The sequence below is a fragment of the Dendrobates tinctorius genome, unplaced genomic scaffold (genome assembly GCF_039654945.1).
Source record: "Dendrobates tinctorius isolate UK_male_01 unplaced genomic scaffold, ASM3965494v1 ptg000177l, whole genome shotgun sequence".
NCBI lineage: Eukaryota > Metazoa > Chordata > Amphibia > Anura > Dendrobatidae > Dendrobates > Dendrobates tinctorius.
In genome coordinates, this window is record NW_027361844.1 from 21752786 (window position 1) to 21764848 (window position 12063).

The window sequence follows — 12063 nt, forward strand, 5'->3', positions numbered from 1 at the left end:
TGCGTAACTTGTATTATGAAGTTAATTAAGGTTGACCAGCTTAAGTAAGAAGAATTGATGCTTTTGGCATTCAAATGGGCACTGTAGGTGTGTTTCCTGTCCTCCTCTCACTGCCGACTTTTATTCCCCATTGACTTACATTGGGTTTCGTGTTTCGGGACGACCCCGACTTTTCCCTATAATCGGACGATCTTGCTCGACCCGACTTTTGGAAAAGTCGGGTTTCACGAAACGAAACGCGACCCTAAAAAACCAAAAGTCGCTCAACTCTAGTGTCAGGTGCTCAGGTCCTGCTCTGAATCCTATTGGCTCCTCTGGGAGTTCTGGAGAATTCCGGCAGGTCCCGTTCGCTATAAAAAGTGCGCATGGCTGTTCCGCCATGCGCTAGTATAGTCTTACTTGCTGCTGTATGTTTGTTGATGGATGCATGGACTGGTGAATGACTCATTTGAAACCCCCATTCCTTGGTTATTACGAATGTGTGAGTGAGTCAGAGCCAGTATTAGCGCCAGTGCTCCAGCGCCCAGCAGCTTAGCATCTGACATCGCGCCTGCGTTTCAGCGGTGTCTCCCTGTGGCACTATCTACGCCGCGCTGCTTTCGCAGCCCAGAGAGTGTTCGCAGTAGCAACGTCTCTGTTACAGACTCATGGTAGGTCTAGACGGAGTGTGTCCTGTCAGCTAAGACCACTCCTGTGACCGAATACCACGTCTGTCCCTCTGAGTCTCTGTGAGTTTTCAACAGAATCAGCGTTTTGTATTTATGTTTTTGCTTGCAGCTCTGTGTGTGAAACAGAGCTTGCTCCAGCGTTACTATTGCATATGTTTATGCTTGCAGCTCTGTGTGTGTAACAGAGCTTGCTCCATTGTTACCACTACATGTGCTTTAGCTTGCAGCTCTGTGTGTGTAACAGAGTCTGCACAGTGCACTTGGGTGACGCCTTTAACCCTGTGCACACTACCGCCTCATAGCTCTGCCACCACCTAGCAGCGGTTTTACCATCTACCGCACGGTGGACCCCGAGCGGTGAACGCACTTTATTATAACTTTATTTAGTGTGTTCCACCGCTCATAACATCTATCTTCATCTTACACGCTCTCAGGATCAACCTGCTTTACAGCCCGTAGTGCCTCCTGAAGATTAAGGGCATAGTCCCGTATACTGTCCTGCACTCTCTGTTTGCACCCAAAAAATCTCATTTTTATCTCTGTTGCAGTACGGGTATCAAAAGTGTCTTTCAGTCTGGCTAAGACTTGTTTGACAGTTCTTTTATCAGTGTCCGGCCAGGACTTTACTTCCCTCTGAGCCGCACCAGTTAACTGGCCAATGAGGATACTGACTTTTTGGCTTTCTGACAGGGGGTACACTTTGAACAAACTACATAGTCTTTCTTTATAATCGCTCAGGGTGTGTGACTCCCCTGAGTACTGTGGTTACCAGGCTGCTCCTGGTATATATGGCATTGATAGCGGCATTATGGGGGCTGCAACTGCGACCGCTGCTGAATCTTCACCCTCGTTGAGCATTTTTCTTCCTGCTTTTTCACTTGCTCACTAACGTCAGAGCACGGGCAGGGGCTTTGCGTCGTGCTTTATTTCTGGCTCTGTCCACGATTGCACGTCCCTCTCTGCTCGCACGCGCTGTATGATGCAGTTATGGCGATTATTTGAAAGCTCATTAAAGTCTTTAGCAAACAATTTAATAAAGTCTATGACGCACAGTACCCAGCTTTGCCAGGCTCCTTGCACCCAACTTTGCTAGGCTCGATAAATCCTGTTCATGATGCCAGTTGGAGCGCTCCGCGGGGCCTGGGGGTACACAGTACCAGGCCCGTCAACTTCCATGGGGGACGGTGTCACGGCGGCGGCGACCCGGTCCGTGGCCCAGAGGCGTCCAGTAATAAAAATAGGGGAAAGTTGTGTGGTATTTATGTGGTAAAAAAATGAAAATAAAGTTATTAGATGGTGAAATACGTGACGCCACCTGTAGTAATCTAGTCAGAGGTGACCAGCGCTGCGGTGTTGCTTCTCTCGGATGGATGTTGGGCGCAGCTATGATGTTGTAGCCCTCCACAGGTAGGGCTGTAGTCCCAGGGCAAAGACGTTAAATAAATAGTAATAATGGCTGTGAACTTTGGGGTGCAGAGAAATGAGAGAAAGACACAGAGAGGTGCAGTTTCTTTACCTTTTACTGGTAATAGGTTGCAGTCCGGAGTACCACATACAGGTGATGGAATGAGTCCGGCTCGCCTGGAGGCATTCAGGGGATCCACCTTGCCAGGTGGGGATTTAGGACCTTCCTTTCTGCGCTATGTGTGTGGGCCTCCACTGTATATAACTATGCAGCGACCCTCTATTCGTGATGGTTTCACTAACCTGTACGGCTGTCAGCGTGAGTCTATTCCACGGGTACCGTTCTCTTCACCATCGGCCCCGGGCTCCTTATCCGCTGCCGTGCCCTCAGGTGATTAATGTGCACAGGAATTTACAATCCTCTGTACTTTCAGATTCGGCTATCAGAACTTACAGCTCCTGTCAGCCTAGGACTCTGATGTCCCTTTTCTCTTTATTAGCGCTTCACTCCGGGGTCTGCTATATGCAGTATTTTAGCTTTCCTAGAGTCTCTCAGTCTCTGCTCTTGCCCTTTCCCTCTTCACAGATAAGTTGCCTGTCTTGAACTGACAGGATCTTCCAGAAAGATCCTTTTACCTCATGTTCTCAAGTTTAACTGTCATTTTTCCTCACAGCTCACAGCTGTTTCGTTTCCATGACAACCCCCTCAGCTGATTTCTAGCTGACTCATCAACCCCCCCTGCTGGCCAGAATTTATAAGGCATCTCCCTTTTCTGACCTGCAGCAGGAAATTGTGATTAAATCTATTACCTGGCATGGGGGTCCCTTTCTGCCTCCAAGCATGACTGGGAGATAATGTCACTGTGACAACCGGACTCTGGGGTGTCACTCAAACCTCCTTCCATCACCAAGGGCATTGAAGATGAAAAGTGGATGGGTCTTTCAGCATGATAATGATCCCAAGCACACCGCCAGGGCAGCGAAGGAGTGGCTTCATAAGAAGCACATGAAGGTCCTAAAATGGCCTAGCCAGTCTCCAGATCTCAAAACCTTAGAAGACCTTTGGAGGGATTTGAAAGTCCGTGTTGCCCAGCGACAGGCCCAAACCACTGCTCTAGAGGAGATCTGCATGGAGGAATGGGCCAATATACCACCAACAGTGTTTGCCAACCTTATGAAGACTTACAGAAAACGTTTCACCTCTCTCATTGCCAACAAAGGAAGTATACCAAAATATTGAGATGAACTTATGTTAATGACTAAATACTTATTTTCCACCATAATTTGAAAAATAAAAATAAATCTTACCAAATCAGACAAGGTGATTTTCTGGATTTTTTTAATCATAAAGGTTTTTATTGAGTTTTCAGAAAAAATACAAACTTCTCATACAAAAACATCAAGAACAGGAGCAATGAGTAGCAAGAGGTGGAATAACCTCGAGCCATTATTAGAATATCAATCTGGGACATTAAATACCCCTTCCAACAACAACTTGAACATAGGAGCGGGGAGAGGGTGGGGGAGGGGGAAGGGGAAGCAGCTCTACATGCATGGCATTCTTAGGCACAATCAATTTATTTATGGTGTAGGTGTCTGTATCTGGGGGAGGGCCGTTGCATAAAGGGAAGTGGCCCACGGATGCCATTGTTTAAGTCTCACCGTTCTCTTCTCTAGATTGGGGGACAAGTTGGTTTCGTATAGCCAGTGTAGGTTGGTCCTCTATTAGTTCTGTTTTTGTAGGGGGGCTCACCGACCTCCACTTGTATGCCACACAGTACCTGCCGGCTATGAGAATGTGAGAAATGATATTTTTTTAAAGATCCGGGATCCCATCTAGGCCAATGTGTAGCACCGCTAAGGTTGGGTTTGGGGAAAGACGGAGACTAGTAACCTCATGGATTAGATTGAAGACCTCCTGCCAGAAGTTAGATAACTTAGGGCAAAACCACCACATATGGCACAAGGTGCCCCTGTGGTTGCAGCCCCTCCAGCACAAAGGTGACATATGTGGGGAAAAAGAAGCCAGTTTAGTAGGGGAGTTGTACCACCGCAGATGAACCTTTTTTAATTGCTCTATGTGATTGAGACATGAAGAGAATTTGTGGATCCATTTTGAGGCCGCGAACTATTCTTGCGACGGAAGCTGAGAGGCTAGATCTTTTTCCCATTTGAGCATATATGGCAATTGTTTGTCCGGTTCCAGGGAGTTTAGCAGGTTATGGATGTATTAAAGGCCTTTGATTTTGCTATTTTGAAAGAATTTTTTAATTGCGGCGTGGTCGGCTGTTGTGGGAACCGGTAGGTGAGGAGCGGACTGAAGGAAGTGACGTATTTGAAAAAACTGGAATAAACTGTGTCGGGGGAGGTTAAATTTAACACACATTTCTGAGTACGGGAGTAGGACGCCTTCACTATAGAGATCTGCTAGGGTAATTGGACCTCCACGTATCCAGGCGGCAAGATTCAAATTCGGAATGAAGGCTTCCAGCGATCTAAGGGGAAGGCTGGGACCTAGAGCCTGTGACACTGGCCTGCTCCATAAGGACCAAGCCTTCTTTAGAGCTGCTGTGGTGGGTAGAAGATCGCCGGGGGGCAAAGGGGTTAGGAGCAGGGAGTCTATGAATTGTTTAGGGGAGTGGGCCTGTGCCCAGGTGTACTCAATCTGTAACCATCTCAAGTCTGAATCATTCTTCCACCAATCTCGAGCCGGTTCCAGGATAGCAGCTCTGTGATATGTTAGAATATTAGGAATACCCATTCCTCCACCACTGAACGGGGCATGCATACATCTCAGGGCTATTCTAGGTTTTTTCCCAGCCCATATAAATTTACTCATTAGCGAATGAATTTTCGTGAGATACCGTTGCGGAATTGTTAGGGGCAGGCACCGAAGTAAGTAGATAATTTTTGGGAGACAGATCATTTTAAAAGTCTGCATTCTCGCCACCCAAGAGAGCGGGAGAAGAGAAAGGCGAGTAAGTTCTTTATCCAATGAGGTGTGCAGGGTCAGCAGATTCTTCCGGATCACGGAGTGTAGCGGGGCCAGTATAATACCCAGGTAGGGGATTCCCTCGTCTTCCCATTTGAAAGGGTAAAGATGAGAAAGAGTGGCTCTGGTAGAGGCTGGCAAGAAGAGCGGAAAAATTAAGGACTTGGTAATATTAAGCTTGTAATACGAGACTTGAGCGAAGGAGGACAGGATCTCCATTACGTGTTGTAGGGACACCTCTACATTAGTACAAGATAAAATCACGTCATCTGCATATAGACTGATCACATGATTTATACTCCCCACTCGAATCCCCGAGATCCGAGGGCATTCACGGATAGTCTGCGCCAGAGGCTCTATAGCAAGGGCATAGATGATAGGGGAGAGCGGACACCCCTGGCGTGTCCCATTGGTTAATTCAAAACTGGCTGCCACGAGAAGTGGTGAGTTCTCCTTCAATGGAAGTCTTCAAACAGAGGCTGGACAGACATCTAACTGGGATGATTTAGCGAATCCTGCTTTGAGCAGGGGGTTGGACCAGATGGCCCAGGAGGTCCCTTCCAACTCTACGATTCTATGATTCTATGATTCTATGATAGGGGAGAGCGGACACCCCTGGCGTGTCCCATTGGTTAATTCAAAACTCCGAGATATAAATCCGGATGCCAGAACTTTGGCGTTAGGGTTAGAGTACAGCGCCATTATGGCATTAAGTATGGGGCCTTTGAAACCAAACTTGGCCAGAACAGATTTCAGATGTCCCCAGTGCACCCTGTCGAACGCCTTCTCTGCATCCAGGGACAGGAATACACTGGGGATTTTCCTCCCCTCAGCCACCGCAATCAGATGCAGCATACGTCTCGTCCCATCTTTCGCCTGCCTCCCCGCCACAAACCCCACTTGATCCGGGGAAATCAGTGATGGAAGAACTTTATGTATTCTAGCTGAGATTATTTTGGCGTACAATTTTAAGTCGCAGTTTAGGAGGGATATTGGCCTGAAGTTTCCTGGTGAAATAGGGGGTTTTCCTGGTTTTGGCAGGGTAGCTATAATGGCCTCTAGATTATTTGGTGAAATATCTGCTGTGGCTCGCCAAGAGGAGAAAAGTCTCAGGAGGAAAGGAGACAGGGTTTCAGTGAATTGCCTATAATAGGAGTTAGTGAGGCCATCTGGGCCTGGAGCTGAATTTCTTTTGGCTGTGGTCACCGCCTGGCGAACCTCTTCCAGAGAAAAAGGGGAATTTAGTTGCTCCAGCTGTACTGCAGATAACTGAGGAAGATTAATATTGTTTAAGAAGGAATTAATTGCCGTTTGGGTAGGCTTTGGGGCAGTGGGGTCATTTTTAAGGTTGTAGAGAGACTGGTAAAAGTCAGCGAATGCGTTGGCTATTTCCGTTGGGTTGCGTATTGTGGCATTAGAACCCGTCACGAGGTATTCAATTTTATTTTGCATTTCCCGTTTTTTAACCCTCCTGGCTAGAAAGGCACCCGCCCTGTCACCCATCATATAGTACCGCTGTTTGAGGGATCTTAAGTTTTTCTCATAGTCTGCCATCAACACTTGGCGGAGCTGTGTTCTTAGTTTCCTGAGTTCGTCAGATGTCGACAAGTTTGGGGCAGATTTATTGTGGGCTTCCAAAAGTACTATGTGGGACAGTAGAGCTTTGTAAGTTGCCTGACGCCTCCTTTTCTCCCTAGTGGCAATTTTGATGAACGACCCCCTAATATAGGCCTTGTGTGCAGACCATAGCGTTTCCTCTGTCACCTCCTTGTTGTCATTAAAGTTAAAAAACTCTGCGAGGTCGGCCTGCAACTCCTCAGAGATTTGTCTACAGGCTAGGAGGGAGTCATTCATGCGCCACCGAGCAAAAACAGGCGCGCGGTTTTGCTCCTGAACTGTCAGGTATATGGGGGCGTGGTCCGACCAAGCTATAAGTCCAATTTTTGAATCTGAGCAATCCATAATAAGTGAGCTATCAACCAGAAAGTAGTCCAATCTGCTGTAAGAGGTGAACCGAGGCGAGAAGAATGTGTAGTCCCTCTCGTTTGCATGTTGGTATCTCCATATATCATGGAGATGCCTTTCTGAAATTATTGTGCTCATCTCCTTCCTCCCCACAGCAGTATTGGAGCAATCCAGAGTGCTGGACATTACCATGTTAAAATCCCCGCAGATTATTTGCTTACCCTCTTTAACGGATGAAAGCTTGGAAAGAAACCTCCGCAAAAAGCTGATCTGACCAGAGTTGGGGGCGTAAACGGTTGCAATAGTATACTTAGATCCATTTATGGAGCAATTAATAATGGCGTATCTACCGTCAGGGTCTAAATGTTGTGAATGTAGTGTGAATGCAACAGTATTTTTTACACAAATGAATACTCCAGCCTTTTTTTTTCCCACAAGCCAGCAGTATGAAAGGAAATTTAGCATTATTTAACCTGTGCGAGTCCCCTTGGAGGAGATGAGACTCCTGACCACATATTACATCACATTTGGATTTAACCACTTCCCGCCAAAACATGGATCTCTTGGCTGGCGAGTTCAGACCCCTAACATTTATAGACATACAGTTCAGTACCATTGTACATGAAAAAAAAGTCTCTTGCCTAGAGCTGAAGGGGGAAAAGGAAGGTCAGGAAGGAAAGAGATAACACTAACAATATTGACATCACTAACATTACTGATGTAGGGAGCATCAGTCCACAAAGAAAAAAGCCCAAAAAAGGGGCCTGCGGTATGGTGGAAATTTACCGCCATGGGGGTTCAGGGTCCTGGTTGAACAGAACCAGCGGACCCTAAAAGTAGCAACTAAGTCTCAGCCGCGACTCAAACATATCACATAACTCACGCGACGGACCAATCTTCATTCACTTTATCTTGTTGGGATGATCCTGTAGCTCTTGGAGATCTGGCCGGGAGATTTGCCAAGTTCCATGAGGATAGGAGCTTTGCCAACTGCTGAGGGGAATGGCAGGCGTGGGTATTTCCTGCTCGGAAAAGCAGGATCTTTACAGGGAAACCCCATCTATAGGATATAGCTTCATCCCTGAGAATTTTGGTATAAGGAGCAAATTCCCTCCTTTTTGCCAGGGATCCTGCAGACAGATCTGGAAAAACGGACAGGTGCCGGAATTGCTCAGACAGAGGGGGTCTCTTTCTCAGGGCTTGCAGCAGGGCTTCTTCGGTCTTGTAAAAGTGCAGGCGAGCTAAAGAGTCCCGAGGGACATCAGCACTGAGGGATTTAGGCTTAGGGACTCTGTGTATTCTGTCCACCAGGAAATCAGTTGCAGTCAGGTCTGGGAGCAGCTCCTGCAGCAAGGAGCCTAGAAAACTCTGCAGCCCCTTGTCTGGTATGGCCTCTGGAATTCCTCTGATTCTTATATTATTTCGGCGGGACCTGTCCTCTAAATCCAAGACCTTGGTATGGAGCCTTTGCACTTGTTCCTCCAGTGCTGCATTAGCATCAATGAGGCTATTGTGTGACTTTGTCAGCTCCCCCATTTTAGATTCAATATGTGCTGTGCGGCTGCCTATGGCAGTGACATCTCCCCTCAGCTCAGCCACCATATCTTTCCAATCCTGCTGCAGTGATGAGCGGAGGGCACTGAGCAGTTTCTGCATTGTACCTTTGGTAAGCGGTATATCTGCAGCGTCTGTGTCCAAGTCTGGGCCTGCTGTGGATCCCCTCCTGGATGAGCGTGAGGAAGCTGCGGAGGAGGATGCCGCCGCCATTTTCCCTCGCCCCGTGCTGGAGAAGAAGTCTGTAACTTTCGCCGGGGACGGCCTCTTCTGGGATTTTCCCCTTGGCATGCCACGATCCTGGATACCTCCGCAGCACCCCCCCCCCCCGTGTGCAGAGAGATTGGTGCCGCTGGCGAGCCGCAGTGAGCCGGTTAGGAGTCGAAGTGGCTGGAGCTAAGCAGCTAAGTGACCAGTGCCATTAGCAAGCAGGCCACGCCCCCATTTTCTGGATTTGATTTCTCATTTTGACTCTAATAGTTGTGGTCTACCATTGATGTCAATTACGGGACTGTCTCATCTTTTTAAATGGGAGAACTTGCACAATTAGTGGCTGACTAAATACTTTATTCCCCCACTGTATGTAGTGAACTCCCAACTTTCTTGTCTAAGATAATAAGAATAAATGTACTGTAGATGTATACAAAAACAGATGAAAACCACAAATGTATATTGAGATATGAATTCAAATAAAATACTTGTAGTGAAGATGTTAAAATAAATAAAGTATTAAAAAGTACAATAGTAGAGACTTATAAATTCACTGACTTAAATAAACCCATCAATGTATTATTGTGCATTTTCTGGACTTTCACACATAATTAAAGAAGCAACCCAAAAGAAAATGTTTATTCCTTAAACCTGTGTAAATGCAATAAAATACTTAACGATGGCCGTCTTCCACGATTTATGCCTCCCATGATTTCATTTCCTGCTCCCTGGATATTACAAGGGTTTATGTGTGAATCGGATGTTCTTGCAGCTGCTCTACGGTTTCCGTTTTTCATCTGTGGTTCATGGTTATCGTCAGAACAATTATATTCCTCACTGCCATCTAGTGGTAAAATAGCTGACTCGTCCCTTGTTTGTCTTTTGCAGGCACAAAGCTGTCTTACTAAGCTTTATAAACTGGATAAAGTGCAATTCCGGCAAACAATGAAGGATTACGTCAATAAGGATTCTCTTAATAACGTTGTCGACTTCCTCCACGCACTTCTGGGATTCTGCATGGAGCCAGTCACCGACAGTAAGAGTAAATCAAGATCAATATTCTAAAATCTACACCGAATTCCAGCTCTGATAGAAATCACAATATTTTCATTGAATTAACCGTAAATAATATATTCCTTCCCCAAATTGGAAATGTAGGCCTGCGTAACATTACTGACTGTATTGATATGATTTAGTACTCTAGATTTCATAAAATACTTTGATTAATAATTACAATACCATGCTACTGTGTATTTACAGACAGAGCTGGATTTGGAAACAATTTTGCAACAATGGACAATAAATCTACAGCGCAAAGCGTGGAAGGCATTATTGTGAGCTCCATGTTTAAGTCTCTGATCACTCGCTGTGCGTCTACTACACATGAGCTTCACAGTCCTGAGAACCTGGTAAGATCATCGGACACTTCATGATACAAGTAGTTTTATGGGTATTCTTTTTCAAAAACTATTTGCTAAGTCTTAGATGCTTTGTTTCATGGCTATATTTCCTTTTATTTATTATTTACAAAATTATACACATTTACTTCTTTTATTTTTCAATTACTTTCACAATATTAAATACAAACACATGGGCTATGCACACAGTGAACAAGTCTGTAGGACTGTGTGCACTGTCTTACAGTCTTGTTCACAGTGTGCATGGCCCAAGTGTTTGTATTTAATTGGTTTCTTGTTTTTCCAAGATTAGGGAGGTTTCCATCCCTCCCTTGTGGGCCAAGCACATAAAGGCCGTCCTCTGCAGCGTGTCCACATCGGACATTACCTGTCTGAATCCTGCTCATATAGGTACTATACACATGACCAGGTTTTTAAATACATCGGTTAGGGACTGCTCTGGGAGGTATACCTTGACGTTTGGTAGAGCGGCTTAGCATTTTTTACAAAAAACGTATCAACCAAATGCCCTGTTTTGTTATTATCTTTTTACTAGCACTTGCTGTTTATTGTTACTTTTTTTTACAACAGAGTATTTTTATACGTTTGTTTTACCTTGCTTTTCTATATTTCATACTTTCATAATATTATTAGCGTGAAGTTCTCTGCAACCTAGTGTGTCTAAAAAAAAGAGGTGTGACTATTGAAGACTGTATGTATATTTCAATATTATGGTTGTGTATAGGGTATAGGTGAGGTTTGCTGGTGAATTCTTAACAATAATTCTTTTTATACAAACAAAAGAACACAGCAGGGCACTGTAAGCACTAATATATATGCAAACATTGAATATATGAAATTAGAACTGCATTACTTCTATATAAAATATACTTCTAAAATGAAGGTACTTAGCACACAGATTAGCCAACTAACGAGAGCCAACCAGCCATGACAAGGTGTGCCTTTCTTTGATAGGACTCTAAACCTAATATTTATCAAAAATGCCTCTCCTAGGCTAAAATCCTACATATTTAAATGGATAGTACGATCCAAATAAAAACAGCCTTAGGCTGATAGGAGGAGTGCACAGTCACCAGCTCCAACAGTATGCTACAAGAAACTGACCACCTTCGCTGTAATTGTACTGACGTGGAAAATCATGCTGATAAAACATTTTTACCATACAATGATTACCATAAAAACGAAACCCATAAAACAATGGCGGAATTGCGTTTTTTGCAATTCTATTGCAGTAATTTATTTTTCCCATTTCCCAGTATATTATACGATAAAATGAATGTCTCCTTTCATAACTACAACTCGTCCCACAAAAAATAAACTTTCATACAGCTATGTTGATGGAAAAATGAAATATGTATGGCTCTTGGAAGAAGAAGAGGAAAAAACTATCACGCAAAAATTGCCCAGTAGGGGTAAAGTGGATCTGTCACTAGCTTTCACAATTTAAATTGTATATGGTATCTTATTAAATAAATTCCTTTGACCTGATGAAATTGATGTACTTACTTTCAAAAATCCATGTTACAATGACTTAATAATTCTGATATTAAATTGAATATTTTATGCCCAACTAAACAGTGAGAGAGCTTAATATTCCAAGTGTAATCACATCACTTTCAGCCCACCCAGCCTGACTGACAGCTGAAGTTTGTATTTACAGTGGGAAAAATAAGTATTTGACACACTGCCGATTTTGCAACTTTTTCCACCTACAAAGAATGGAGAGGTGTAGGTACACTTCACCTGTGAGAGACAAAATCTTAAAAAAAAACAACAACCCAGAAAATCACATTGTATGATTTTTACATAATTTATTTTCATTTTATTGTATGATATAAGTGTTTGATACAAT

General features: G+C 44.5%; 1 protein-coding gene across 22 annotated transcripts in view; it reads left to right on the forward strand.

Moving 5' to 3' along the window:
* The window catches only part of LOC141054300 (protein unc-80 homolog), a 305587-nt gene that overhangs the window by 60491 nt on the left and 233033 nt on the right, over window positions 1-12063 (forward strand). For all 22 annotated transcript variants that reach the window (XR_012221396.1, XR_012221397.1, XM_073551595.1 and 19 more), the window contains exons 15-16: window positions 9682-9829; window positions 10054-10202. Coding sequence is in view for 20 of the 22 variants with exons in the window: in XM_073551595.1 (XP_073407696.1) it covers window positions 9682-9829; window positions 10054-10202 (297 nt within the window). In the remaining 2 variants the exon portion in view is untranslated. The remainder of the gene's footprint in view (window positions 1-9681; window positions 9830-10053; window positions 10203-12063) is intronic.